Below are 27,503 nucleotides of genomic sequence, written 5' to 3' on the forward strand. Positions count from 1 at the left end.
GGCAATTATTATTGGGTAGGAGTATTATTTAGTTTTTTTTCTCCCGTTGCAACGCACGGGCATGTTTACTAGTATATATACTAATAAAGTAAATAGTGCTTCTGGTCGTACGTCACTAAAATTACCCTTGGAGTTGTAAATAATTACCCACCATGCCACCGGTAAGTGGGAAAAAACGGTTCACTTAAATCGCGGACGGCTTATGTTTATTTAAGGTAAGCCCATATCATTCATAATGCGAGGTAGAGTGGCGTGGTGGTATTAGCCTCACGTCTCCATACCTGAGACCCTGGTTCGATTCCTGGTTCTCTCCTTTTCACTTCTTTCTCCTTCTCCTTTTTGTTTTTTCGAGAAATCTTCTCCTTCTCCATTCTCTCCTATTTAGCAGATGGGCCACATGATGTTTCAGTTTTGGCCCAGCCACTTTATTTTTATTTTTTCTATTTTCGGGCACATTCAATTTTTTTTAACTCATAACTTTCAAACCCAAAATCTAACATGTCATATATGGAAATCTCTCAAAAAATCATGCAGATTTTAAATATGCTATTATATTAATCATTTCTAAAATTTTGTTTACGATACAACCTTAATTAATATCTTCTTTACATGTGGTATTTTGGAAATGTCGGTTTACCATTGATATTTATGTTGTTAAATAAATTTGAAACATCTTGAGTATTCAAAAATCATCCAATCTTATGCTTTTTGCGAAACACCACTTATCATGTTGTTTGTTGTGTGGCATCGTGAAAGATTTCAAAGGATTCGCCGATGTTGTAAAGTGTGAGCATGATGGATGGATATTTTTTTCCCGTTGCAACGCACGGGCATGTTTTGCTAGTATATATATATATATATATATATATATATATATATATATATATATATATATATATAGGTAAAATAGATGGGGCACCTAGGTGCCTAGGCACCTTGATTGTTTTGAAAACCGTGGTATATTTAATTTATTTCCTAACTATTCTTCATGCAAGGCTTTCCATGCTTACATTTTATTTTTGTTTTTTAAATATTAGACATGCAAGACTTGCCATATAATAAATTGTATTAATGTTGATTTGTTTTGAACTGTCGCGGGTGTCTAATACGTGTATTTTTGTTTCCTAATACGGGTATCTAATACCTACCAACGAAATTATATATATACGCAGATACCTATATATATTTTATAATTTATTTTTGGAACTGTTACATTTTGTTCGTATGTATGTTTCTAATATATATTCAATATATCATATGACTAATGTATGATACCCACGCTATAATATACCCTACGGCGATAAGAGTGAAACATACCTCCTATTTATTTACCCAATTTATTGTATACCCTAATGTCCAAATTGTACATATATACCTATTAGGTATATATTGGATATACCTATGGTTATACCAAATGGATGTTCGTATGTCTGTTTCTAATGAATTAATTTCCAAGGTATATGGCATTTAAAAAAAATTAAGACCGGGTCATACCCATGGTCTCATATATATATAGTTTCGACTAAGGAAAAACATGATAGAGTATATATAGTTTCTTTAGGGCTATATATGGTTTTTGACTAAGGAAAAAGTTGATACTACATTATGGTTAATAACAACAAGCATGTGTATGTGTCTCGCAAGGCGCCATCGAGATGCAGCATAAAGACACCCGACAGCACATTATCTCACTACTATATGCCCGCCTTCTTGCTGATGATTCCTGCTAATTACTCCACCTCTCAAGAAATGCCAACCCTGCTGGTATGATGTGTGTGTCCTACTATTCTGCCGCCGGCCGGCTGGCATGTGTGCATCAGTGCATCGCCCATTGCTTGCTTACTGGTAGGAGTACAACCCTAGAAATGTTTTTTTACCTGCCGGTGGTAGCAATCTCGCTCGTGCCAGCGGTGCTCAAGATTTGATCTCGGGAAGATTAACTTAGTAGGCTACTTTGCTGATTGCACTCTCGTGATCTCCCTCGGAAAAAGCAAGGAATGATAGGCTACTGTAGCCTGTAGGTACTACAGTAGTTCACTTCAGTGCAACCGATATACGGACCGGGATGACGGAGTACGTACTGGTACTAACCAACCTACCGAGCTACCCCTAGCTGGTTAAACAAGTGCACTTGCTTAAGATCGAAGAGTAATCAAGTACCCCAGTACTGAAAAATACACTAGTACTGTACTATATCCAGACATGGAGAGTGTCACTTGGAACATCCCCTACCGGAGTACGTAGTACAGTGTTTTCTAGCCTTATTTATGGAGTATAATCAATCTACCTCTGGGCTCTGGCCTTTGTAGCCTTGTTGGTTTTTGAGACAAATGAGATAAGATGGGTTTATCATCCTTCACAATTGTGATGCCTGCCGTCTGCCCTAGCCTGTGTGCCCTGTGCGTATCCGTCTCACCCTAACAGCTGTGTGGTAGAACACGTATAAAACTGGCATATAGTATAACACTGCACGGGATCGATGATGGATTTGTGCGGAAAGTGTCGTCGTCGTTAGTGGTGTGATGGTAACGTGTGGCCTGGTAATCAGAGCCAACCTTTCCAAGGGTGTCTCGTCTACTCTACCGGAGTAGATTATTCAGTCGCCCGCCGGAGTATTGTATGTTATCCCAATGGTTTCAAGTGCAGTTCACGCAAACATGCATCCTCCACTCTGTACCCGCGCGCCGCGGATCTCACAACCCAAACCTCCAGTCTCTACGGTATACTACTTGTATAGGGTGGACTACAAGCTAGAGTCGTAGCAATACAGCCCATCAATCCATCCCCCACGTGATCGTCTCACGTACGTACTACCAGCTATGTTGCGTACTTGGCTGGCACTGTATTTGCAGGTACGTCGCGGAGACATGGTGGTAAGGCCAACTACACCGCGCGACCCCAAACGGATGTCCGTTTTGTTCTGTTTTTGTCTCTTTGGGTAGGGATTTAGGATCGTGTCCGGGCCTGTTCTGGGATGCGGTGACCGTGCACCCAGCGCGCGGCCGCATCCTTTTGCCCCATCCTGTCCGTCAGGGCCAAGAATTGCCCAAATTTGCATTAAAACTAGTTTCGAACCCAGATATTTGTCTAAAAATTAAAATAATTTTACAACCCAATTGAAATTGTCTTTAATAAAATAGTTTTACAACCAAATCGAAATTGTCTTGACTGAATATAAAATGGACAAATACATCTATTGGTTGCCAACGTGATCCCACACGTGCTCAACCAAGTCATTTTAAAGATTCACATGAGTGTGCCAATCACGCATCTCACGGTGGAATTGGGCAAACTGTTCAAATGTGGCCGGGTCTTGGTGCAGGGGCTCAATATTTTCATCTTGATAATCAAATCCTTGGTCGAAGATACTCTCATCACGCTCGTCCTCGACGATCATGTTGTGCATGATCACACAAGCAGTTATCACCTCCCAAAGCTTCCTTTCATCCCATGACAGTGCAGGGTTTCGAACGATACCCCACCGGGATTGAAGCACACCAAAAGCACATTCCACATCCTTTCTAACACTCTCTTGCATTTGGGCAAATCTCTTTCTCTTCTCACCTTGGGGTTTCGAGATTGTCTTCACAAAAGTTGACCACTGAGGATATATACCATCTGCTAGATAGTATCCCTTGTTGTAATGGTGGCCGTTGATCTCAAAGTTGACAGGTGGGGAGTGGCCTTCTGCAAGCCTCGCGAAGACTGGAGAACGCTGCAGCACGTTGATATCATTGTGAGAACCTGCCATGCCGAAGAAAGAATGCCATATCCAAAGATTTTGTGATGCCACCGCTTCTAATATGACAGTGCACCCGTTAACATGCCCCTTGTACTGGCCCTGCCAAGCAAATGGACAGTTCTTCCACTCCCAGTGCATACAATCTATGCTGCCAAGCATACCTGGAAAGCCTCTAGCTGCGTTGGTCGCCAACAATCTCTCTGTATCAGCGGCAGTTGGCTGCCTCAAGTACTCTGGGCCAAAGACCTCGATCACAGCCTGGCAAAACTTGTACATTGACATCAGACATGTTGTCTCACTCATACGCACATACTCATCAACCAGATCGCCTGGAATTCCATATGCAAGCATGTGGATGGCCGCGGTGCATTTCTGGTAGGAGGAGAATCCAAGCTTGCCAAGGGCATCCGTCTTGCACTCGAAGTATGGGTCATGAGCAACCACTCCCTCTCGGATACGATTGAACACATGCCTGGCCATACGAAAACGGCGACGAAATTTATCCGGCCTGAAGAGCGGGGTGTTGGCAAAGTAATCTGCATAGAGCAGGGTGTGGCCTCTCTCCCTGTTGCGGTTCAGGTTGGGAGCACGGCCAGGGACTGACCCCCTGTACCGAGGAAGCTGCCGTTGAATATGGTCGTGAACGACCAGTGCAGCCACCACAAGATCGTCATCATCCGACGACGAATCGTCCGATGAACAAAGGAAGTGATGGTAGAAAAACTCGTCTCCACTGTCCATACCTTTGTTGGCAAAAGGTCAAATACCTTGCGCTCGTGGTGGCGAAGAGGCCGCGATGATCACCTCGACACAGCTGGGTGGTTGCCGGCCGGCTACAGGCCGCTCTGGAGCTCTCCTGGGAATCTGCCTCGGCCGCCGTGGTACGTCGCCGGCAGTCGTGTCCCCTCTGCCACCGGCAAGGACGACGAGAGCCAAACCTCCTCCGATCGACGACCAAAACTACGGCGGAAGCGCGGGCGTGGTGGCGGCCATGTCGAGACGTGGTTTGGTACGGACGGCGTGGGGGTTGCGCGGTGAGGAGGCGGCCGGAGAATAGAGGCGGCGCCGGCGGCAGGGCGGGGCGGGGAGAGAGGGTGAAGCGTTGGGAGCGGAGGGACTGCTAGTGTCCCCGACAGGCGGGCCACGGAGGGGACAAGGGCGTGCGTCGAGGCCGTCCGCGCGCGTCCGTTTCACCCCAAACCGAGCGCAAGTTTGGGCCGGGGATGGGTCGAAAGCGGACGGAATCCGGACATTTGTCCGTTTGCGCCCGCGCGCTGGGCCATCTCGTTTGTCCCTTTTACCCCAAACGAACGGGAGCGGACATGATAAAGTCGCGCGGTGGAGTTGGCCTAATGGCCAGTTGACCGTAGTAGCCCCATACATTTTGGTTCCCCGAAAAACAAGATTCGACATCTCGTGTCAGCATCCATGGTTGCACAATTATACGGTTCATAGATTTCGATGTAATTTTTTAAGTAAATTGCACATAAGTATCATAATTGAGGCATTGGAAGCAGATTAGCCTCAGATCAAATTAAATCGGGCTAGATGTTGCAAAAAGGTCTATGCGTATAAAATTCCTACTCTATGAATCGAAGAAGGCGTTAACCATGCTCTTAAAGCGATGTGGGGATGTTGGGTTTTCTTGGGTCCACCCCTGCTTTCTCGTTTGATGTGTATGTGAGAATCAATCATGTGACAAACAAGACAACCTATTGTCTTGTAATTTTATGTTTCTCGTTTGTTTTATATGCTTGCAAGAAGTTCTGGACCCTCACCCCAAAAAACCTAGTCTAATAGAACGGGACATCCTCGAGAAATACCTTTTGGCTCTTGGATATACACCTGATACAAGCTGTTTTCAACCGAGAATACCATCAAAGTTATTCCTTGCCAAAACTTTTAAAACAAGTACAACAAAAAGTCAAGTTTATTTAAAATTTTTTTGATCTTGATTTCTTTTCTGTATTGCTATTTTTATGTACAGTGTGTAAATATACATCCAAAAGCCAAATGTGTTTGTCTCGACATCCCGGCATTGTTAAAAATTCTGTTCTGCCTCCACCAATGTGGGCCTAGACCTAGCCGTTTTGTTGATTTAGTCCCTTTCACATGAAAATTACAAATAAAATAGTAAACAATATATTTTTAGAGAGGGCGTAAACTTACCAACACCTTTGAGAAACTGAAAAGGTACCGAAATGAGTACTAGCCTTATATAGTTTGAGAAAAAAACATTCTCACAAGCCAGCACGTGATACCCCTCCTGAATCTTGATGGACGACAGATGACATTCACAATCTTAAAGCAGCAACTCCCACTTTGCGCACTAATTTCCAACTCCTACTGCTATTCCTGATTGCAATTCCACACAAAAGACGAGTGATGGAATTTAAAAAGTAATACGTCGATTCTTTGGACTATATTAATCGTCGTTGTTTTGGCTCTCGTTCCACCCAGCTGTTCACGTGCGCGATCAACCATTCAACCTCGCCGAGTCGCGTCCCATGCCCATCCATGCACGCCCATACGTGCCCCGCCCGCGCCCGTGACACCACCTCGCCGGTCCACGACGCGACGAACGGCTCGCCCCCGCTCGCGCGCCGCGTTTCCTATCCTACCGTTGCACTCGACGGGCATGGGCACCGGCACCGCCGCCGTGACAGCAACAGCCGACCGGTGGGCGGTGGCGCGGCAGTCGGCGTCGCCGCACCCGCCTCTGCAACTAGTAGAACGCACTCTGACTCCGCCACCCGCGGCCACCGCACCGCCCTCCCTCCCTACCGTTACCCCGCCACCCCCCTCGCCCGCACGTGTCGCCCCGCCCCGCTAATCCCATCTCATCTCCCACCTCACCTACTCTCTCCCGGTCGGCCTCACCTCACTCCACACTCTAGCTCATCCCCATGTAAATGTCTCCCAATCCCCACGCCACCTCCAATGCCGCCCGCAATGGCCACCACCTCCCCTCCGCTCCGCCTCCTCAGCATCCTACTCTTCCTCCTCGCTGAAACCACGGCCACCGGCGCGGTGCGGTTCGACTACGCGACGCTGACGCTGGCCACGCTGAAGCTGCTGGGCGACGCGCACCTCAACAACAACACCATCCGGCTCACGCGGGACCTGCCGGTGCCCACCTCGGCGGCGGGGCGGGCGCTCTACGCGGCCCCCGTGCGCCTCCTCGCGGGCTTCTCCACCAGCTTCGCCTTCACCGTCACCACGCTCAACCGGGGCTCCGTCGGCGGCGGGCTCGCCTTCGTCGTCGCCCCCGACGCGGCCGCCGTCGGGGACGGCGGCGCGTTCCTCGGCCTCGACCCCGCCGCCGACGTCGCCGTCGAGTTCGACACGCTCATGGACCTCCAGTTCGGGGACGTCAACGGGAACCACGTCGGCGTCGATCTCGGGAGCATGGTGTCCACGGCCGTGGCTGATCTGGACTTGGCGGGCGTCGAGCTCACCAGCGGGCGGACCGTGTACGCGTGGATCGAGTACGCGCCGGGGAAGGCCATGGACGTCTTCGTGTCCTACTCGGCCAAGCGGCCCGCCGCGCCGGTGCTGTCGGCGACGGTCGATCTCGCGGAGTATGTCAAGGAGCAGGCGTTCGTCGGGTTCTCCGCGTCCACGCAGGGCAGCACGGAGATCCACGCCGTCGAGTGGTGGAGCTTCTCCACCCCGTCCGCTCCTTCACCGGCGCCGTCCAAGCCGCCGCCCGTTTCGGCTGCTCCCCCTCCGGTGAGGGCCCTCGACCCGACGCTTCCCTCCACTCCGCAGCTCCCGGGCATCACGCCGCCGGCGACGGTTTCGGCGCCGCCGACCAGCTCAGCTGCAAGCGCCCCGGCAATTTCGGTCGCTCGGAACAATGCCAAGACGCCGCACCACCCGCCTCCACAAGGGGCCGTGGCCGGCGCCGCGACGGCGGGGGCGGTCGTGGCGGCGTCGTTCGCGGGCTTCGCGCTCTGGGCGCTCGCGCGCCGCGCCAAGGCCAGGAAGCGGGACGCCGTGGCGGTGGCCACGAAGCGCGACAACGTGGCGTCGGCGGCGGCCATGGCGCGGTCGCCGCGGGAGTTCTCCTACAAGGAGCTCAGCGCGGCGACGCGGGGCTTCGACGCGTCCCGGGTCATCGGCAACGGCGCGTTCGGCGTCGTGTACAAGGGCATCGTCCCGGACACGGGCGCCATGGTGGCCGTGAAGCGCTGCACCAACGCCAACGCCGACGGCGCGCAGGCGCGGGCCGAGTTCCTCTCGGAGCTCTCCATCATCGCCGGCCTCCGCCACCGCAACCTCCTCCGCCTCCAGGGCTGGTGCTACGAGAAGGGCGAGATCCTGCTCGTCTACGACTACATGCGCAACGGCAGCCTCGACCGCACGCTCTTCGACGCCTCCTCCCCGGCCCTGCCGTGGCGCCACCGCCACGAGATCCTCGCCGGCGTCGCCTCCGCGCTGGCCTACCTCCACCACGAGTGCGACCGCCGGGTCATCCACCGGGACGTCAAGTCCAGCAACGTGATGCTGGACGAGTCGTACCGCGCGCGGCTGGGCGACTTCGGCCTCGCGCGGCAGGCGGAGCACGGCGCGTCCCCGGACGCCACGGCCGCCGCCGGCACCATGGGGTACCTGGCGCCGGAGTACATGCTCACCGGCCGCGCCACCGAGGCGACCGACGTGTTCAGCTTCGGCGCGCTGGTGCTGGAGGTGGCGTGCGGGCGGCGGCCGATCGGCACCGAGGGCCGGTGCAACAACCTCGTCGAATGGGTGTGGAGCCTGCACGGCGAGGCGCGCGTGCTGAACGCCGTCGACCCGCGGCTCGGCGGCGAGTACGACGAGGGGGAGATGCGTAGGGTCCTGCTCGTCGGTCTCGCCTGCTCGAGCCCGGAGCCGGAGCGCCGGCCGGGGATGCGCGCGGTGGTGCAGATGCTGAGCGGGGAGGCGGACCCGCCGTTCGTGCCGGCGGCGAGGCCGTCCATGAGCTTCAGCGCCAACCACCAGCTGCTGCTGAGCCTGCAGGACAGCGTGTCCGACTACAACGCGCTGGGGCTGAACCCGTCGGACGACTCCTCGTCCGACTCGCTGAGCTCGTCGTCGCTCACCAGCACGCTGCGCAAGGGCGGCCACGACATCGGCTTCAGCAGCACCGCCGGCGGCGACGCCCGGTGATCAACCAATTGGTTGGTTCCTCTTGAAATGCGGACGAGATTAGTTTCAAATGTATGTATTGGTGAGAGAGTACATAGATTAGCATTGGGCTGTAATAGAGTCGTAACATATCTCTTTGTGATAATAATAATTCAGATTTTTCAGATGGTTCATTCGATCAAATTTCCTTTTTTCCTTTCTTTTCTTCCTGCGAAAAATATCCTTTTCACATCTACTGGTAGATGACTAGATGTAGTAATCTATTGAGTGTTCTTCTCTTTTCTTCTCTTGTAGCGGTAGGTGATGCTGCTGTTATACAAAGTCGTCCAAGTCATCCATGATTATTCATGTCACCAACCGAAAGTCACCCATGGTTCAGCTGTGTTGGGATCCTAATGCCTAATGCTACTACGATTAATCCTACACAAAGTGGTGCTAATCATCTCGCAAAGTATGAGCGGGCAGCAGCAGCAGCTTGATGCCACGAGTCAGCGTCAGTCAGCATGGACAAATAGATGGCTGCCTACGTGGACGTCGCCATCTCGTGGGCCGCGTGGGTCGCACCTGCGTGTGGGACCGGCCGTCGAGCCGCACGGCACGGAGCGGCACGGGGTCGGTTTCCGTGGAAGAAAACTGGCGTCCACCTCCTCCATGAAGCGACTGTTGGTCTCGGCGGATAGGCGGCAGTTCACTGTACCTCATTTGGCCGCTTTCAATCGTATCCAAAAGAAGCTCGCACATGTCGTTGGCCGCCACGCCGTCGCCACCGTGGTGAGATGGCAATGGCACCTAGCTTGGCCGACATCACCTGGTAATGATTAATGAAATGCAGACACACGACGTTGCAACAGCATCTACAGTCTACAGCCGGACTCAGCAAATCCGGCCCCTCAAACCTCCGCGAACACTGACCGGGCATCCCTTAAATATTCACATACCGCAAATTCTGATTCTTAAATCCATGCAATCCATACACATCGATCATATGGTACAAACTGAGATCAATGGCAAAGTTCAAAACAAAGCAAAACAAATCATAGTTCAAAAATCAGGCATGACAAATGAAATCATTGTCCGAGCATGATGGACGGCCTCGGATCACTGGCTGGACGCCTGCTCCGAGCGGAATGCGTCCTGCTCCAGGCGGAATGCATCATGCTCGTCCTCCTCTGCTTGCATCCAGGCAGGCTCCACCGCCTGCATTTGCGTGGGCCGAAAGCTGTCTGGAGTGGCTCGGCCGGCGGTCGGATCATCCTGTGTCCCAAAAGGGTCGGACAACATAATCCGCGTAGGCGCTCGGAGGGAAGGGGTGCGGGGATCCGGGAGCGGCGGAGGAGACAGCTGCTCCACCACGTCTGAACCTCCCTGCGATGTCGTGGCTGCCTCCCTCTCTTGATGTCGGCGTCGCCGCAACTTGCGGGCGACGTTCTCCGCCTTGCAAGTCGCCGCCGACGGACTAGGCGGACTGCGTCTCCGCCGTGGCGGTGTGGGTCGGGCTGGACAACATCTCCGGCGATGGATCGGGACCGAAGGTGAGGATTGGGAGCAAGGATGGAGGATGGCGAGGGTCCAGACACGGAAATGGTAGGAGGGCGGCGGGAGGAGAAGGAGGTGTTTGATGAATTTGGTGGAATTTGGAGTGAGGTCGGGCTGTTGGGTCCGCCGTGGCGGGTGTGCCCGGGCACTCCCTTATCCGCTCCATATTTAGGCTGGATACGGTGGTGCCTGTCGGTCCAGACGTATGAGGCCTTCTGAGAGGGTGACTGGGCGGTTCATCCGGATGTATGAGGCAGTTCTCAGATATCCGGTTGTAGATGCTCTGAGTGTCAAAATGCCGTGCCAGATGACCACCCGGATTTCAACCGTTTCTACGACAACATCATAAAACTGGCTTGAATGATTTGCTGTTGATGCACCTCTGCATGAGTTTTATGGAGCAGTAGGTTGATTTTCAGAGACGTGATAATTGGGGCCTAACCTAGGAATGTGCAAGCAAGCTAGTAGAGGATGGCTACTAGAGGATGGACTAGCCGTCGCTTTCGCTTTCGTCCCAGGCGGTGTGGAGTCGCTGTCCGCGTAATTCCAGGCTCAGGCTCGGCAAAGCCAACAAAAATGACCCCGAGGCGAAAGAAAATTTTAAAATAAACTGTGGACAAAACTAATTCACGCAGCTAACTCTTTTGGGTAGGGCCCGCCTGACTGACGCTACAAAGCCTCACCAGCTGTCACATCTTATATTTTTTTCCAAATCTGGTACCCTAAAAAAATTAAATGGATTAAATTTTTTCCTAGGAAATGCTTATGTGATTGACTTGGTTTTACTTGATTGTTTGCCTAGAAGAATGAAAATCCAAAAGCAACTAGTTGAAACCCTAGCTTGTTTTGGTAGAGACCAAACCATTTTGAAATATTGTTGGGCACAAGGCCAACCTAAATAAGTCCCAAGAATATAAAAGCCAAAATAATTTTCATAAAGGATTTGAGTTGGTCTTTTGAACATTCACAAATAATTTTGATCTGAACTTTTTAGGAGTTATGAACATATGTCATTTGAACATTCACAACTTTTTTTAGAATTTTTTAAACATCTAAATGTGACTTTTTAAAATTTGGATCATGGGAGCATGTGAAGGTTGGTATCACCTGATGTCTCCGGCTACTGCCCCATGAAATCATGATGGTTTTATAATGCCAGTGCGAAATGGTAAAACCAAATCCTTACGGATTTTAACTGCTTCCACACTGCCTGAATTAATTGCCAAATTGCAATCGCTGAACCTCATCTAAGTACCACATCCGTCCTGGTTTATTGGTCCCTTTAATATTTTGTGCCAAACTTTGATCATAGGTTTAACTAAGAAAATAATAATGCATGCCACTAAAAATTATATCGTTGGATTCGTATTTAAGCATAATTTCTGATGATATTATTTTTAGTTACATGCATTAAAATTTTGTTAGTTAAATTTAAAGTCAAAAATTTGCATAAAATGTGAAGAGGACTAATAAACCAGAACGGAGGAATGTGCAAGAGCTCGGAGCCTCAAACTAGTCTGATACTAATTCAGATTTCAGATGGTGCATTCGATCAAATTTCCTTTTTCTCTTCTTTTGTTCCTGCAAAAAAAAACCTTGGAGAGCATGGCTAGGAGGAATTGATTGTACCACACTGATCCGATGAGATCTTGGTGGTGGATATCCATCCATCCCCTTTTGACACCCACGACAAGCAAAAGTAGATACTACTCCTTTCGTTCCGAATTACTTGTTGCAGGTATAGATGTATCTAGATGTATTTAGGTTTTAGATATATCCATTTCTGCGACGAATAATTTGGAATGAAGGAGTAGTATACTAGAATCACACAAGAAGAAGAGGGATGGCTTGTTCGGTGTGCAATGCCATGCTTGGGCGATTGGGCAAAGGTGAGCTGTATGGCTGGCGCACGCCAAGAAAAGCATCAAACATACGTTATCTCTATACGAGATATCTATAGTAGATGTAGTAATCTATTGAGTGATCTTCTCTTATTTTCTCTTCTAGTGGTAGTACGTGGTGATATGCTGCTTTTTATACATTTGTCCTCGGAGTCGTCCATGATTATTCATGTCACCAACCGAAAGTCACCCATGATTCAGCTAGCTGGGTTGGGATCCTCTGATAACTTGTTAGCTTGGCTACCAAGCACTAATCCTAACAAAATGATAATGCTGCTGTCGCTGTGTAACACTTGCAGTAATCCTACACAAAGTGGTGCTAATCATCCCAAAGTATAAAGCTCAGCGACCCCGCCAAAAATAAGTAGTGTATAAAGGTCAGTGTGCATGAGCGGGCAGCAGCAGCAGCTTGATGCCACGAGCTTTGGATGGAATCGTCAACGTGAGTCAGCATGGACAACTAGATAGCTGCCTACGTGGACGTCTCTATCGCGCGGGTCCCGCCGGTGTCCCTGCGTGTGGGCCCGGCGATCAAGCCGCATGGCATCACGGGGTCGGTTTCCGCCGGAGAAAACTGGTCTCGGCGGATAGGCGGCAGGTCCCTCTACTGTACCTCATTTCGCCGCTTTCAATCGTATCCAAAAATTCCAGCATCGTGATAATTGGGACATCGCGGCCACGCCGTCGCCACCGTCGTGAGATGGCAATGGCAGCTAGCTTGGCCGACATGATGCGTAACACTGGCAATGGCTTGGCCGCTTGAATGAATTGCCATTGATGCACCTCTGCATGAGTTGTATATGGAGCAGTGGTGCGATTTTCAGAGACGTGATAATTGAGGCCTAGCCCAAGCCTAGGAATGTGCAAGCAAGCTAGAACGCGGGCTGGCCGTCGCTTTCGCTTTCGTGCTGTGCCGGGCGGTGTGGAGTCGCTGTCCGCGTAATTCCATTGGAAGGAAGGAAGGAAGGTCGGTCAGTGCACTTTGTGGATCTTATTTTCCTTGATGGATGGATGGGAGGCTCAGGCCCCTACTCTACTCTACTCGTGCTACGGTGATGGACGGGCGATCCAAAGGCGCCGCACGCGTGTCCCGCTCGATGTCCCCAAAAGTGAAGGGTTAATTTATTGACCAACGTCAATATCTCTGGTACTCGTACTATGGTACAGGTTTCTATTCCTATGATGTGCTGCATGAATGTTCAGCTCGCGGGAGCGCTTTTCTCTGTGCCAAAACTTTGGCTGCTAGGTTGGTGCCCACACCAGTCCTGCCCTTTGTCGCCGCCCAGCCCCTACCTCTCCCGAGCGCCGCCGCCCAGCCCCTCCCTCTATCTCTCTACCTCTCTCGAGCCCGTCGCCATGGCGGAACGCTTCCCCGGAGACGAGGCGGCGGCCAACGGCTTCGCCCACCGTTCGCTCCGCGAACAGGAGTCCTGACTCCTGTTTCAGGCGAACATCCCGGCGCCGCCGGACATGCGCGCCGGGCCGATGGGGTGGAGACTCAGCGCCGAGGGAGTGCCCATTCCCCCGTTTCCCGACGCCGTGGCGAAGCCGAAGTACTTCGCCGAGGAAGTCGAGGTCGTGCGCGCCTCCCTCACCGACGCCCAACTCTCCCTCCCCCAATACGCTGCCGACAACCACGCGGCTTGGGCGGCGTATTTCGAGCGCCGCCAGCAGCAGCGCTTGCGTCCACCAACGGCGCGCCGGTGGTCGGCGGCCGGCAGAAGAGCGAGGGGCGCCACCTGGGGTGGGGTGTCCCCGGCCGCACACTCGAGGGTGTGCTGACGTACCTCGAGGGCGGCAACGACCCGCCGTTGGCGTATCTGGCGAGGGCGGCCGCCCCGGCGCAGCACCGACGCGCCGGGCCATGGGCGCCAAGGAGGTTCGGGTCCTCCTTCTCTTCCTCCTCCCGATCTTCATCGCACTCCTCCGGCACTCCGGCCCTGCTCGGCGTCAAGGCCGAGCCCGCGGGGGAGACGCCGCTCGGCCGGCGCACTCGCAGCACCGGCATCGTCATCAACGAGGGCGGCCGGCGCGCCTACTCGTCGGCTCCTCCTCCGCGCTTCGTCAAGCCAAAGACGGAGCCGGGGCTCGCGCCGGTGAAGAAGGAGCCGGCCGCACCGGTGACGACGGAGCTCGACGACGACGGCGCGGCCCTGGAATGGGCGCGCAGGGACTCCATAGCGATGGAGAAGGGACGCCTGGAGAAGGCGAAGGAGCGCCAGTGCGCCGCCCTGCTTCGCTTCGCGGAGCGTCGATGCGGCCGCAACGAAGGCGGAGTCATCGTCATCTACGACAGCGACGACGACGACGACGACGCGCCGCCACCAGTCCGCCATGGCGACGCCGGGCAGGGGTCCAGCAGGGGCGCCCGCGTGAAGGAGGAGAAGGCCGCCGACGACGATGCCGGCGACGGCGGTGACTTCAATCAGTTTTTCCTTTAGATTAGTTTATGTATATGTGCTATGTAATGGAAATCCGCGAACTTCGCCGAAATGTGCCGAAATTTATCGTGTTTGGCCGAAATTTATTGTGTTTAAGCCAAACTTCGCTGAAATTTTTTTATTTTAAAACGTGCCTGAGACGGCCCTGGGGCCGGCGGCTGGGGACCAACTCGCCCCAAGCCCAATTTTTACGCCGGCTCACCCCAGACGACGATTTTAGGCGCCCGCTGAGGGGCCAACGGCTCGAGATGCCCTTATAGATTCCTCGCAAAAAAAAAGAGATGCCCTTATAGACGGGGCTGCGTGTGTGGTAGCCACAACGTGCCTGTCCTGCAGCCTGAAAAGGACGGCAGTGACCAGTGAGAGCGCCCACAGTCTCTCTCCATCTCCTCGATGGATCGCAACAGGCACAGCAAGTACAATCATTTGTGCTACTTACATCCAACGACAGATATCCTCCCTCAGGATGCAGTTTTTTCTGTCTACTAATAATACTAACATGTAAAAAAAAGTAAATACACTAGTGGTGCTTGAACTTGTCATGGATGTTTACTTTAATGTCTGAACTTGAAAAATACGTCGAATTGGTTCTAAAACTTGGCACGAACGTGCAAACACGATGCTAATCCTATTCATATATGTAAAGTATGCTGACCTGGCATGAGGACCACTTATAAATATGAAACAGAATTATTTGGATATACTATATTTCTCTATGACTAGTGGGCCCCATCTGTCAAGGAAATTAAAATGAAAAATGATGCTATACAGGAATCCATCCGGTGAGCTAGAGCTAACAGTCAGCACCTATTGGCCAGCACGCCAATGTAGCTAACCCCCGAAGCTTAATGTAGAGTAATATAAAACGGATGTGGCAGCACATGTTATTTCTTTTTGTCAAAAGAAAAAAGTATGTAAATAATAATCCTAATAATAAATGTTTTTTGAGGGAACTAATAATAAATGTTAGATTCAAATATTCGTGTGTAATTAATTTTACTTTGTTTACTTCGTGATAAACAAATATTCGTGTGCACATATTATTTTACAAAAATCTATAAACAAGGCCATGCTGTCAGTTACAAATATTTGTGGTACATAAATAATAAGATCATGGTACACAAATATTCGTGTGCATAAAAATAAGTATAGAAAGACATGCAGTAAAATATATTACACCAGTGGTGCTTGAACTTGTCATGAATGTTTACTTTAATGTCCAAACTTGAAAAATACGCTGAATTGGTTCTAAAACTTGGCACGAACGTGCAAATACGATGCTAATCCTATTCATATATGTAGAGTATGCTGACCTGGCATGAGGACCACTTATAAATATGAAACAGAATTATTTGGATATACTATATTTCTCTATGACTAGTGGGCCCCGTCTGTCAGGGAAATTAAAATGAAAAATGGTGCTATACAGGAATCCATCCGGTGAGCTAGAGCTAACAGTCAGCATCTATTGGCCAGCACGCCAATGTAGCTAACCCCCGAAGCTTAATGTAGAGCAATATAAAACGGATGTGGTAGCACATGTTATTTCTTTTTGTCAAAAGAAAAAAGTATGTAAATAATAATCCTAATAATAAATGTTTTTTGAGGGAACTAATAATAAATGTTCGATTCAAATATTCATGTGTAATTAATTTTACTTTTTTTACTTCGTGATAAACAAATATTCGTGTGCACATATTATTTTACAAAAATCTATAAACAAGGCCATGCTGCCAGTTACAAATATTTGTGGTACATAAATAATAAGATCATGGTACACAAATATTCGTGTGCATAAAAATAAGTATAGAAAGGCATGCAATAAAATATATTACATCAGTGGTGCTTGAACTTGTCATGGATGTTTATTTTAATGTCCGAACTTGAAAAATACGCTGAATTGGTTCTAAAACTGGGCACGAACGTGCAAACACGATGCTAATCCTATTCATATATGTAGAGTATGGTGACCTAGCATGAGGACCACTTATAAATATGAAACAGAATTATTTGGATATACTATATTTCTCTATGACTAGTGGGCCCCGTCTGTCAGGGAAATTAAAATGAAAAATGGTGCTATACAGGAATCCATCCGTTGAGCTAGAGCTAACAGTCAGCATCTATTTGCCAGCACGCCAATGTAGCTAACCCCCGAAGCTTAATGTAGAGTACTATAAAACGGATGTGGTAGCACATGTTATTTCTTTTTGTCAAAAGAAAAAAGTATGTAAATAATAATCCTAATAATAAATGTTTTTTGAGGGAACTAATAATAAATGTTAGATTCAAATATTCGTGTGTAATTAATTTTACTTTTTTTTACTTCGTGATAAACTAATATTCGTGTGCACATATTATTTTACAAAAATCTATAAACAAGGCCATGCTGCCAGTTACAAATATTTGTGGTACATAAATAATAAGATCATGGTACACAAATATTCATGTGCATAAAAATAAGTATAGAAAGGCATGCAATAAAATATATTACACCAGTGGTGCTTGAACTTGTCATGGATGTATACTTTAATGTCCGAACTTGAAAAATACGCTGAATTGGTTCTAAAACTTGGCACGAACGTGCAAACACGATGCTAATCCTATTCATATATGTAGAGTATGCTGACCTGGCATGAGGACCACTTATAAATATGAAACAGAATTATTTGGATATACTATATTTCTCTATGACTAGTGGGCCCCGTCTGTCAGGGAAATTAAAATGAAAAATGGTGCTATACAGGAATCCATCCGGTGAGCTAGAGCTAACAGTCAGCATCTATTGGCCAGCACGCCAATGTAGCTAACCCCCGAAGCTTAATGTAGAGTAATATAAAACGGATGTGGTAGCACATGTTCTTTCTTTTTGTCAAAAGAAAAATGTATGTAAATAATAATCCTAATAATAAATGTTTTTTGAGGGAACTAATAATAAATGTTAGATTCAAATATTCATGTGTAATTAATTTTACTTTTTTTACTTCGTGATAAACAAATATTCGTGTACACATATTATTTTACAAAAATCTATAAACAAGGCCATGCTGTCAGTTACAAATATTTGTGGTACATAAATAATAAGATCATGGTACACAAATATTCGTGTGCATAAAAATAAGTACAGAAAGGCATGCAATAAAATATATTACACCAGTGGTGCTTAAACTTGTCATAGATGTTTACTTTAATGTCCGAACTTGAAAAATACGCTGAATTGGTTCTAAAACTTGGCACGAACGTGCAAACACGATGCTAATCCTATTCATATATGTAGAGTATGCTGACCTAGCATGAGGACCACTTATAAATATGAAACAGAATTATTTGGATATACTATATTTCTCTATGACTAGTGGGCCCCGTCTGTCAGGGAAATTAAAATGAAAAATGGTGCTATACAGGAATCCATCCGGTGAGCTAGAGCTAACAGTCAGCATCTATTGTCCAGCACGCCAATGTAGCTAACCCCCGAAGCTTAATGTAGAGTAATATAAAACGGATGTGGCAGCACATGTTATTTCTTTTTGTCAAAAGAAAAAAGTATGTAAATAATAATCCTAATAATAAATGTTTTTTGAGGGAACTAATAATAAATGTTAGATACAAATATTCGTGTGTAATTAATTTTACTTTTTTTACTTCGTGATAAACAAATATTCGTGTGCACATATTATTTTACAAAAATCTATAAACAAGGCCATGCTGTCAGTTACAAATATTTGTGGTACATAAATAATAAGATCATGGTACACAAATATTCGTGTGCATAAAAAGAAGTATAGAAAGGCATGCAATAAACTATATTACTAAAAATATTCCTTTAGTTTTTTGAAATAATTATCTATTATTTAGAAAATACTATTTAAAAATGTTTACTTAATACAAACATTTAAAATATACCATCATGGATTATATTTTAAAAAGCTACATAAATAAATAATATATCGAATAAAACATTTTCATACAGGTATGGCTTATATTTACATTGTATGTGAACATTTTTAATGTTCAATGAACATTTTTTAAAAGTTAGTTATTTTAGTTTTCCGTAGAGTATTTATAGCATGAATAGTTGAACTTTATTTGTATTACTGTCATCATAAGTTTTAAATTGTTTACATTTTTTAAGAAAATTTAACATGTTGCTAGTAGACATGGTGACCAACCTAGGCTGCTTGACAACACTAAATCAAACTTCAGGTGCCCTATTTGACAAGAATTGCTAGTTGGCTTAGTGGCCAGCACAGGCTGCTTGATAGCTCATGGTTTCGGGTTTGAATCCTCTTTGGTGCTATTTTTTATTTTAGTTTCTCTGACAGGCAGGACCCATTAGTCATAGAAACATATAGTATTTATAGTAATCATGTTTCTTATTTATAAGTGTGCCTCATGCCACGTTAGCCACATACGGTGCCGCATCATAGCACTTCACATATACAGATGAGATTAGCACCGTATTTACACGTTGGTGCCAAGTTTTAGAACTAGTTGGGCGTATTTTTCAAGTTCAGGCACTGAACTGAATATCGATGACAAGTTCAAGTACCAATGGTGTATTTATCTCTAAAAAAAGGATACGGTTTTCTGGCTGCTCAAAGAATGCTGGAGCAAAAAGAAAAAAAACATTACAAACAACAGAAGTTGACATGTCGTCCTACTGGTTGCACTACCGCCATCGGTCATAGCCACAGTTCGGAGTGCAAATGCAGTTCTGATCAACAGACCAGAGGCCAAGGGTGCGACACATCACATGCTCCCGAGGGCATACATCATCTTTAGAGAAGCGGGCCTTCCAAATATCAAAGCCCGGTTTCCTGGCCCAGAAAGCAAATCTACATGATCACACTATTTTCACATGTATCATGCTTGCCGCACAAACATAAGAGTTCGGGCGATCTCCTAATGGCTTGTATACAGGATCATTCAGCAAGGAAGGAGACGGCAGAGGCTGGACACAACTCACTCCTCTCCCTTGCTGCCATTGAGCAGGCAAAGCAGGAGTACTGAAAAATGTACATGGGTTGGACATCTCGTAGCGGGGATAAGGGGATGGGTTTGTGAATTGTAAGAGAAGATCGACAGGCAAAGGGGTTGGAGGATTCATACATCGCTGAAAGACAAAGTGCTTTTCATCGTGGTTCAATCCCGAGACGAAGAGGAAGTCGAGGATGATTGAGCCGGAGCAGGTCGCGGTCGCAAACGCCGCCATCTCAGCACAATATGTAGCGCCCGATGAGGATTCTGATCAGAATTGTGAGGCGCCTTGTAGGCATTAGTTCCTTGTGGACCTAATGATGCTGGGCCTCTTGCAGACCACCTGCCTGGTAAAAGTGCTAGTCTTCTTCAGTGACACATTCAGGTTCCGGTTCTCACTTAATAGCATGAACACCATAAATTACAGAAAGAACTATGGATTCCAGCAAAAAAATGAGATATTCAGACAACGTTACAACATTATTTTCCAGTATTGTCGCCAGCAGGAGTTTATAAGTTGAGTTGTTATAATGGCAGATGACATTTCTGATCAAATACCACTCAGCTGGCATACAAGAATGAAGATGTCCCACAAAGCAGTTCAATCCAAGTCTTCAGGCTCGCGCATCTTGGCACCTGTTGGAAACAAGACGCGTCTCAACTCAGGTCATGGGAACTGCGCTCCAGAATACATAAGGCAGCTTAATACAAACATTTAAAATATACCATCACGGATTATATTTTAAAAAGCTACATAAATAAATAATATATTGAATAAAACATTTTTATACAGGCATGGCTTATATTTACATTGTATGTGAACATTTTTAATGTTAAATGAACATTTTTTAAAAGTTAGTTATTTTAGTTTTATGTACAATATTTATAGCATGAATAGTTGAACTTTATTTGTATTACTGTCATCGTAATTTTTAGACTTTTTACATTTTTTTAAGAAAAATTTAACATGTTGCTAGTAGATATGGTGACCAGCCTAGGCTGCTTGACAACACTAAATCAAACTTCAGGTGCCCTATTTGACAAGAATTGCTAGTTGGCTTAGTGGCCAGCACAGGCTGCTTGATAGCTTGTGGTTTCGTGTTTGAATCTTGTTTGGTGCTATTTTTTATTTTAGTTTCTCTGACAGGCAGGACCCATTAGTCATAGAAACATATAGTATTTATAGTAATCATGTTTCTTATTTATAAGTGTGCCTCATGCCACGTTAGCCACATACGGTGCCACATCATAGCACTTTACGAATACAGATGAGATTAGCACCGTATTTACACGTTGGTGCCCAGTTTTAGAACTAGTTGGGCATATTTTTTAAGTTCAAGCACTGAACTGAACATCCATGACAAGTTCAAGTACCAATGGTGTATTTATCTCTAAAAAAAGATACGGTTTTCTGGCTGCTCAAAGAATGCTGGAGCAAAAAGAAAAAACATTACAAACAGCAGCAGTTGACATGTCACCGACAGATCACTAGTCCTACTGGTTGCACTACCACCATCTGTCATAGCCATAGTTCGGAGTGCAAACGCAATTCTGATCAACAGACCAGAGGCCAAGGGTGCGACACATCACATGCTCCCGAGGGCATACATCATCTTCAGAGAAGCAGGCCTTCCAAATATCAGATTCCAGTTTCCTGGCCCAGAAAGCAAATCTACATGATCACTCTCTTTTCACATGTATCATGCTTGCCGCACTAACATAAGAGTTCGGGCGATCTCCTAATAGCTTGTATACAGGATCATTCAGCAAGGAAGGAGACGACAGAGGCTGGACACACACTAGTAGGAAAAGGCCTATTAATGACGCACCGGTTTTGCCTACTAATGGCGCATCACCGGTGCGCCATTAGTAGCACACCACTAGTAATTTTTACTAATGGCGCACCACTGGTGCGTCATTAGTATCTGGTATACTAATGGCGCACCATCCAGTGCGCCATTAGTATATAACACCATGCGCCATTAGTGTGCCTCCCAGGGGCCATATTTAACCATGTGCTTTGGCACACTAATGGCGCACTGCGGCTAGATGCGCCATTAGTATACTTGACATACTAATGGCGCACTCTGTCTTGATGCACCATTAGTATCCTTTGGCATATTAATGGCGCACTCTGTATTGATGCGCCATTAGTATCCTTTGGCATACTAATGGCGCACCTTGTGGTGATGCGCCATTAGTATGAATATTTGTTTTTTTTTTACTTTTCTGATTTTTGCGCAGGTTACAAAATATATTATTTGACAGAATATAGACAGTAGCACACAGCAACAGCAGATTCATCGAATACAATAGAGATTAGTCTCCGAATACAATTCATCATATTAGTCTCCGAATTCAAAAGACCTAACAAAGATAAAACATTACAAGTCTCGAGACCGCGAGTATCAAGTTTGTCTTCACATTACAAGTCGATATCAATCATCTAAACTACCATCACATAGAAGAGAGCTGCGGTCATCACGATGAGCATCATCGCGATCAAACTGGTCTTCATCCGGTTCCTCCAACGCTCTCTCCTCTCTCCCGCTAGATAGCGGGCGTATCTAGATTCGGCCTCCGCCCTAGTGGTGTACCCTTTGTAACTGTTACCGCTGAAATGGTGAACCTGTCTCCAACACTCCTCCCAGTCGTCGTAGACTCCGGGAACCTTACCCTTGTACACGACATACGACGGCATCTCTATGCACAAGCCAAACAACAAACAATACATACATAAGCAATATATAAGTATGCAACAAAAGGATCGGAAGAGAAAAGCAAGACATTAATAGCACGATTCATGGTCCTACTAATAAATAGCATCGATTACATCTAAGTTGAACGACTGTCCAAACCAAAGAGACATACAATTCATTAAAGTTTAATTACAACATGAGCCAATCAATGTTTCAGAACTACACATCACTATTTTCGACTCGACTCATGGACAGGAGCGTGGATGAAGCCGCCGTCTGTCGTGACGGTCATGAAATCGTGGGGCGTTGTCAGCCTGCATTTGTAGCATTCCGTCTATCTCAATGTTGGACGGTTGATATCTGAGGAAGAACTGCCCCGAGGTATGAAGGACATCTTGATGGATGATGTTCGCAAACTCCGACTGGATGCGAAAGAATTCTTGTCTGATGTCCGCGTCCTGGATTGCCGACAAGCTCGCGGCCCAATCTTTGAGATTATTTGGTAGCATAAGGTGATGATGGTCCCTTGCGATCGCCCGCATGTGATGGAGGGCGTAGTAGGCATCCTTCTGACCGCCAGGCGGCTGCTTGACGCAGCAGAACGTCGTATTGTGGGTGAACACGTGCTTGCCGTACTTACGAACTGCCCTAATGAAGGTGCCTCCAGATTTGGCGTAGCCAGGGAGAACATCATCAAGAACTTTCTTGATATTTGTGTAGTCTATCTTGGAGTTACGGTTTGGGTCGAAATACGTGGCCATGGAATATTTTGGGCTTAAGAGGATGAGTGTGCAATATGTGTCACTTCACAGAACACGGAATGTTAGAAAAAAAAAGAACGATCGAAATCTAAGAAATCATATGTACGGGGCGGTTAAGGGATGACTTACTCGGGAAAGTAAGGCACAAGGAAGTTATCCTTATCTGGGTTTGCCAGAATGACGTCTTCGAGGTGTGAACTCGCGACTTGGCAGTCCCCAGCACTGCTCAAGAGCTTGGCACGCATGTAGAAGGGGTCGACGATCACGATATCCGGGGTCTTGTCTCTAATGATCCGCATCTCCATACTCAACGAAAAGAGCCGAACGAAGGTGTAGTGCAGCGGATGAAGGTTGAACATAGCGAAGATGTCATCAAACCGCAGGACGATCGTACCCCCGATGGCGCCATCCACAAAGCCCTTGCCCTCTGGCACGTTGGCCATGAAAACCGGGTATGCCACATCATTCTCTCTGAGACGCCGCTTCTCCAAAGAAAGAACACTGTCGTGCAGACTCCGCATAGCACCGGTTGCAGCACTGAGCATATTTGCCGGTAGCATCGCCCTACCCGCCACATGCACCCTCCTCGAGATATCCTTAGGTGAAGGTGGCCCGTCCTGAGCACGGATCGTACTCGGTGCCAGCTGGCTCGCACCGGCGGCCTTTTTAGTCGGCCGTTTCCGGCCCTTCTTTTTGATCTGCTGTAATGGGACCGAGTTCTACTCACAGACCGCCTTCTTGAGCGTGTTGAGGCTGATAATATTTGGCACCTCCGCTATCTGAGGCTCAGTGAAGGCGGCAGCTGGAGGCGTCTCCTGAGAAATGAACGCCAGACGACGCCTGTTGCAATTGGGTTTCTACGTCGTACCAGCTAGATCGCGGTCGTCTTGTTTGGGTTCTTGAGAAGGAGGCCCGCAGAACTCATCACCGTACCCATGTTCGGCAAAGTACTTATCGACGTTGGTAAATGTACCATCGTCGTTGTCGTCGTCGTCCGGATCCTGTGCCATATGCATGTCCAGATCCTGTGCCATAGGGATGTCCGGCATGTCCGGTAGCGTTGCGGTGTTCTTGCCATGGCTTGGTGCCGGCACGACTGGCGGTCTTGTCTGTGGGGTGGTGTCCCCCGTCCCCAAACGAATCTGGTTCTTCGGCCAAAGCAGGGGCCAGCTTACTCATGCGCTGAGGGTCATCTCATCTTCTTCGTCGTCCCCAGCAGGTCGAATCGGAGGTAACAGCTCGTCGCAGCCTGGCAGCACCCGAACCACTTCAACCCTATACATTGTGGGTGGCATCGGATTACCGTGGAACACGGGGTTACCCGGTTGAACGATTCTGCCCTTGGCGACATCGACCAACTCGCCGCCCACGAAGTGCAGGAGAGTGCAAAGAACGTTGGCGGCGCCTAAGAAAACATGTAGGGCGTCAGAGATGCCCAGTTAAAGGCAAGGAGATGAAGTCCTCGGCCGAGAGGCTTAGTTACCGTGATGCCGTTGAGCTTGGATAATGTCGAGGCACCGCCAACGGCGGGCGTGCAACTGACGGAGGGGTCGCTTGCTGGCGAGGTGCCGGCCGGCGTACACCCGGGTGCATTAAGCTCCAATGCTGGCGTCGGAGACACCAATACCGCCGCCGCCGGAGACATCAATGGCGCCGCCGCCGTAGACACCAATACTGCCGCCGTCGGAGACACCAATGGCGCCGCCTGCGCGTTGTGTGAGTTGCTAGCCGTGAAGCTGGGAATCAGGGGCGGTCCCTGTTGGCCACCCGCAATCCACGTCGTTATCCCATGAATCAAGGTAGGCATAATGCCGGTAAGCGTCGATCCCAGTTGTTGTTGCACTTGCTCTTGGACCATCTCCGGAATCCGCGCCACTTGCGCCTTGAGTGCTTCAACCTCGCGCGACTGGCTTTCCGAGCTGGTCCTTTTCTCCTTTCGCCCACCAGCGCCATAGTATGACGACCATTTTATGGACAAGCCTTTGCCGGCCACACGACCAGCTGACGTCGGCTTATTGAGCTTATCCCTGTTTTTCATTACGTTCAATGCCCTATTCAAAGGGGTGTCGAAAGGGGAGCTCTGAGACGACCCCGCGCTACTGCTTTCTTTGTCCTGCGGAAGGAACGTGAACCATTTAGAAATATTGGGGATTAATTAGAATGCAACCATATGGAGCTAATTACGCGGGGGTGTATTCCTTACCAGAACAAGCTCAAGCTCCTTGGTCTTCGGATCCGTGGTAAGCTCCTTTGTTACCGGGTCCTCCTTGTACCGAGCCCTGAGAAAGTTCCTGGTCTGCTTGTCACTGTATTTCTCGAAGCGGGGCGATAGGCCTTGCTCGACACGCTCCGCGTCCTCCTTGTCCCATACAGGCTCCGCCACTCTGTAACCGCCGGGACCGAGTTGGTGGACCCCTATCTTCAACTGCCGCATTTCTTTCCCCCACTGACTTGATTCGGAGGTTGCGGGGCTCTCGCACTTGATCTTGAACTCCTTGTAGTCATCTTCGCTCATCAAAGGATATTTCGCCTTGATCTTCTCATAACTATCACCTTTGTCAATCATTGCCTTCACCGTGCTTTTCCAAGTAGACAGGGCCGTGCTCATCGTTGTGAGGGCGGCACCGTTCACTTTATTACCCGAGAGGCGTGTGTTTGCGAACTTAGCGGGGAACTTGTATCGTTCGTGCAGCTTCGTGAAGAGGAGGCTGCGCAAATTCCCTCGATCCTTATGCCTTAGGTTCTCGGTGTTGATCGAGGCGGTGCTCCGGAGAATGCACCCGAGCTGAATCGAGTACCCCTTGACTACGTGTTTGGGCACCGTCGGATGCCCGTCGGAGTTCACTTTAGTAAATTCCTCCCTGACGGTGCCGCGCACGTTCGGGCGCCGGTCCTTCCGTTGCCTCTTCGGTTGGCTGCCATCTGTGCGTGCGCCGCCATCATCAGTGGTGGCATCCGCGACGCCATCATCAGTGGTGTCATCCCCGACGCCACTAGGGGTTGTGTAGTCAGGATCAGTGTCTTCCGCGGCGTCCTCATAGCGGTGAGGTTCTTCCTCCAACTCCTGGGACAGCTCCCAGAATTGCTTGCCGCCCGAACCGCCGGCCTCATCGTTGTGGGCCATGTTTCGCTCTAAATAGGAAAAAAGTTTGGTCAAAAAGTTGGTTATTGTCAAGGAACAAGATCATGGTCTCATCATTTAGGGTTTGTCGACACCGAGGCATCCTAAAAGCTAAGCTTTTATCATTTAGGGTTTGTCGATGCCGAGGCACCCTAAAAGCCTAAGCGTACATCATTTAGGTTCTCATCGACACCGAGGCACCCTATAGAAGCCAAGGTTTCATCATTTAGGGTTTGTCGACGTCGAGGCACCCTAAATGCTAAGTTAAGTTTTCATCATTTAGGGTTTATCGATGCCGAGGCACCCTAGGTTGGGCCTAATCACTTGGCACTAATCACTTGGCTCTATTGCCACCTATGCAGCAAGAATGGCGGGGCAGTTGATCCTACTTAACTAAGTACTAAGATACCCCGGCCCATGCATTAGTCGCAAGTACCCCATATGTCCTATTTTTAGCAAAGTCATGCTAAAATTCACGGAAAATTTTAGCATGACCTTTGCTGAAAATAGGACATATGGAGTACTCGAATTTGCCGGAACGGAAGTTAATCGACATTCCGGCAAACTCAAGGGCCTCTCGGGATACCTGCAATATCATTATCCCCGCATAATGAAGTCGCCAATGGGTTATTTCAGAAGATCACAAGTAGCATCATCACAAGTACAACATCATCTATAGCTTTATATTAACAAAGCATCAGCACATATACAAAAGACCACTTATGCCAACAGTATGGTTTATATCAGATTCAGAGTTGGAAACAGGAAAAACCGGTGCTTCAAAGCCTACTGGACACAATTTACATCTATCAGTACGGGATGTCCTAACTAATTTCAAGTGTTCACAGGTGAACTTGTACCATGGATGAGCCTAGTGCTTCATTAGTCAACTGAACAGAGATAATAGGGCATAACACCATACATAAAGTGATGAGCATACATACTACTGTCCAAGCAAATTAACTGAATAGTATTGTGTCAAGTTCAGTTTGAAAATTCAGTTACTGCTTGAGTGGTTTGACACCAAAAATTACTCCCAAAAATTACAATGATTGTATATTGACTGCATATATTCACTGTACAGGACTGAATTCAGTCAAGAAAACCTGTCAATTTCTGTTCACTACATATATTCACTATGCAGGCTGTCAAGTTCTATTTTAGCTCAAGAATGACACACTCAACTTCATTG

General features: G+C 47.9%; 1 protein-coding gene across 1 annotated transcript; it reads left to right on the forward strand.

The window, feature by feature from the left end:
• Positions 1 to 6,520: 6,520 nt before the first annotated feature.
• Positions 6,521 to 9,048, forward strand: LOC119362814 (L-type lectin-domain containing receptor kinase VIII.2-like). The gene has a single exon (XM_037628080.1). The coding sequence runs from the start codon at positions 6,683 to 6,685 to the stop codon at positions 8,894 to 8,896; it is 2,214 nt and encodes a 737-aa protein (XP_037483977.1). The 5' UTR covers positions 6,521 to 6,682; the 3' UTR covers positions 8,897 to 9,048.
• Positions 9,049 to 27,503: the final 18,455 nt, after the last annotated feature.

Source organism: Triticum dicoccoides, chromosome 1A (assembly GCF_002162155.2).
Source record: "Triticum dicoccoides isolate Atlit2015 ecotype Zavitan chromosome 1A, WEW_v2.0, whole genome shotgun sequence".
NCBI classification, from domain to species: domain Eukaryota; kingdom Viridiplantae; phylum Streptophyta; class Magnoliopsida; order Poales; family Poaceae; genus Triticum; species Triticum dicoccoides.

What these genes read in the sequence shown, in the direction of transcription:
- LOC119362814 (XM_037628080.1), top strand. Translation starts at nt 6,683, where the DNA reads ATGCCGCCCGCAATGGCCACCACCTCCCCTCCGCTCCGCCTCCTCAGC.